Here is a 3557-nt window from a genome sequence, read left to right on the forward strand (position 1 = left end):
GCATGCATTACAAAGCTCCCTGGAAGGCTTGGCTGGTGGATCTGCTGCTCTCTCTGCTCATGACCCATTTTGGCTTTCATCAAGAATCATGACACCAGCTGCCTGGGTCATCTAGGAGGCAGGGAGGGGGAGAGCAACCCTGGGCTGGAAAGGGAAGTGGGGAAGGAGAACAGGAGGAGGAGGAGGAGGAGGAAGGGGGAGGATAGAAAGACAGTGCGGGGGGAGAGCCAGTGAGTTGCTTTGCTCCAGTTGTGAAGATTTGAATCCCAGTTCTGAGCTCTCGGCAAAGGCTTGCTGGGATACCTCATTCCCTGTCCTGTGCAAAGGTCTGTGATTGGGGATGTGGTGTGCTCAGTGGGCAGGGCCCCTCCCCTGGGCTGGATCCGCCTCTCTTATCCCCCAGATAAATTACTAGTGTCCTCACTAAATTCCTCGGCTTTCTCTCTCTCTCCCTCTCTCTCCCTCTCTCACACACGCTCACTCCCTCCCTCAAACACGGGCAAAGCGGGGTTGGGGGGTGGGAGGGTGGGAATCCTCTCTGGACTGGTATTGCGCCTTGGTGCTGGCGGGGGGGGGGGGAGGGGGGGGAAGGGAAGGAAAATTCTGGCACCCCTTCTCTCCTCCAACGCCTTGAAGTGATCTGAGGAGCTTCCCTTCCCCCCCCCCCCCCCCCGCCCCTTCCCCCCTTCCCGCTGGTCCCTTGGCATCTTCCAGACCATGTCCACTGGGTCCCTCAGTGATGTGGAAGATCTGCAGGAGGTGGAGATGCTGGAGTGCGATGGCCTGAAAATGGATACTAACAAAGAGTTTGGGGCGTCCACCGAGAGCAACGAGGAGGGATCCAATGGCGAGAATGGCTCCCCTCAGAAAGGGAGAGGGGCCTCGGGCAAGAGGAAAAAAGCTCCCCCCAAGAAGAGCCCTTTAAATGGAGTGAGCCAGGAGGGAAAGCAGGTCCAGAGAAATGCTGCCAACGCCAGGGAGAGGGCGAGGATGAGGGTCCTTAGCAAAGCCTTCTCCAGGCTTAAGACCACCTTGCCCTGGGTGCCCCCAGACACCAAGCTTTCCAAACTGGACACCTTGAGGTTGGCCTCCAGCTACATCGCTCACCTGAGGCAGATCCTAGCCAATGACAAGTACGAAAATGGCTACATCCACCCAGTCAACCTGGTAAGTCACAGCCCGCTGGGGCCAGGCACTCTGTGTGCGTGTGCGTGGGGAGAGGCGGGCGAGGAGCTGGGATTGGGGCATGTGCAGGGAGGAACCTTCACTGTACTTCTCACGGACAGTCTGGTGCCAGTGGGGTGGCAAGGGATACTGCATGAGGAGGGGACAGGCTCCCAGCTGTCCTCCCACCCTGTGCTCTGAGAGCTGAGCCGCCCAGGCCCCATCCGCTGCTCCTAGCAATCCCCTCCAGGAGACGGACAGGGGCCACACTGGCCACAGACAGGCAGGGACAGGCTTCACTGCCCCAGAAACGCCTGAGAAACCGCCACAGGTTGATGATAGCTTTCTAACTGCAAGCAGGTGGGTATAGGAATTTGGGTTAGAGAAAGGTATGTTTTAAGAAGGATCCAATGAGCCAGGATTTATTCTTAACCCTCCTCTCTACGCTAACGCTTCTTGCCGTAACAGTCCTCTCGAGCCCTAGGTTTTTAAAGACAGAGCTCGCGGGGCTCTGCGCTCAGCCGCTTGGATTAGCTGGGTCCAGGACACTTCTACGTGCGTAAACTGGCAAAGGAGAAATAAGTACCAGTGCGGACTCCCCAAGGAGGGTGGCTGCCCCAGGCACGCTCCGCAAAGCCTCTCTGGGCTGTGCGATGTCGCTGCTGCTGCTCCCACCACCCACAAAAATCTTTCCCGAACAGCCCGGGGTCTCCCCGCCATACCTGGCTGCCAGAAAGATATAGTTTTCAGCTCTAAAAATACATGCAACTGATGCAAAGTGGGGGTGGGCAAGATCTGCCTGGGCTCTTTTCAGAAATCCAGCCTTTACATTGCCCACACGTGCAGACGCCACCAGACCAAGGGCTCTCAGAAGGGTGATCTGGGGGGCATTTCACCAGGGTCCGGCCCTGCCTTTTGAGTGCTGGACGCTGGGGGAAAGAACGTTACCTGCTGTTTCAGCTGATAAGGGCCTGGGAGAGATTTTTAGGGCTAAACCCAAAATCCTCAGTGCAGCAACACGGGATAAGAAACTATGAAATAAACCAAACCCAGCACCCAAGGCAGACGCAGCACGCACGGCCACCCCCGCACGGAGGCACACCAAAACGTGCCCCCCGAGCCGCGGGAGGCCAAGGAGGGCAGCCGGGCGGCTCCTGCCCCCGGGAGCCCGGCAGCGGCGGCGGGGCGTGAGGCGGCTCCCGAGGGGCAGAGCCCCCCACGCCGGTCACGACCAAAGGCGGGGTGCGGCGCGGCGGCGGCGGGGTGCCCGCGGCGGCCGTGCCGGGGAACGCGGCTGTGTCGGGGCCGGCGCGGCTCCCTCCTCCCTCTCTCCCTCTCTCCTCCCTCCCTCCCGCCCGCTGCGGACCAGACGGGCTCCACCGCCCCGAGGGCGCCCGGGGGATGCCCGCCGCGGCTGGGAGGCGAAGCGGCACCAGCCTCCGGCGAAGGCAGCGGCGAGTGCCCCGGCCCGAGCCGCGCAGAGCGCTCCAGGAGCAGGCTCAGGCGGTGGATGCCGGGCTCGATCCCCCGGGGCGCTCCCGAGCTGGACCCGCTGGCGCAATCGGCGTTACAGTGTGCATTTTTCCGTATGTAACCCCCTTCCCACCCGTGTCTTTTCCCGGCTACAGACTTGGCCTTTTATGGTAGCCGGCAAACCCGAGAGTGACCTGAAAGAAGTGGTGAACACAAACCGCTTGTGCGGCCCGACGGCATCCTGAGCCCCGGCGGCCGGGCCAGCAGCGTCCCGGCGCGGCCGGGGAGCGGGCGGCGCGGCGGGCAGGGACACGCCGCGGCCCCGCCACTGCCCCGGGCCCCGTGCAGGGCGGCGGGGAGAGCCGCTCTCCCGGCGCAGAGGAGACCAAATGTGCCCTAGCAAAGACTCCACCCCGAGAGATCCCGACTCTATTTAACTTTATTAAATGCGTGTACAGTCGAGTGTCCTGCCACAACAGCCTTGCTGGTTCAAGCGCTACTAGAGAAAAGACAGAGATCAAACAAAACCTACCATGCGTGTATCTTTTGTCTGAGACCTGTGAAATATGTAGATGCCTAGAAAAACTGACTTTGACAGTCATCTCTATGAAGTAATTCACCCGAAAGATATATAGATATATTTTCTTCAAGCAGGTTCTGCTCTGTTTCTGTGAATAAATCTTCCTTTCCACTGAACACAGAGCGGTGTAGTGTTCGTTTCCGACTCTCGGGCTCGGCGGGGAAAGACCGCGCCTCCGCCGGCCCCCGGCGCTGCGCGCAGCGGCCGCGCTCGCCCGGCGCCCCGCGGGGAGCCCGCCCCGCCGGCCCGGCTACGGGAGCGCCGCTGCCCCGGCGCCGCAGACCTGGAGCAAACGCCCGGCGGAGGAGGCGGCCGGGCCCGCAGCCCGGCTTCGCCGCGG

The 3557-nt window shown here is 61.5% G+C and overlaps 1 protein-coding gene across 1 annotated transcript; it reads left to right on the plus strand.

Moving 5' to 3' along the window:
- Positions 1-532: 532 nt before the first annotated feature.
- On the plus strand, positions 533-3333 carry TCF21 (transcription factor 21). The gene is made up of 2 exons (XM_037393089.1): positions 533-1167; positions 2793-3333. Exons 1-2 carry the CDS (start codon positions 718-720, stop codon positions 2880-2882), a joined length of 540 nt encoding a protein of 179 aa, XP_037248986.1. The 5' UTR covers positions 533-717; the 3' UTR covers positions 2883-3333.
- The last annotated feature ends 224 nt before the right edge of the window (positions 3334-3557 follow it).

This window comes from Falco rusticolus, chromosome 6, assembly GCF_015220075.1.
Source record: "Falco rusticolus isolate bFalRus1 chromosome 6, bFalRus1.pri, whole genome shotgun sequence".
Taxonomy (NCBI): domain Eukaryota; kingdom Metazoa; phylum Chordata; class Aves; order Falconiformes; family Falconidae; genus Falco; species Falco rusticolus.

Excerpts from the sequence above, each read along its gene's own strand:
- TCF21 (XM_037393089.1), top strand. The coding sequence starts at position 718 with ATGTCCACTGGGTCCCTCAGTGATGTGGAAGATCTGCAGGAGGTGGAG. Across the intron at positions 1,168-2,792 it reads ACATCCACCCAGTCAACCTG|ACTTGGCCTTTTATGGTAGC; the intron begins GTAAGTCACAGC and ends TCCCGGCTACAG.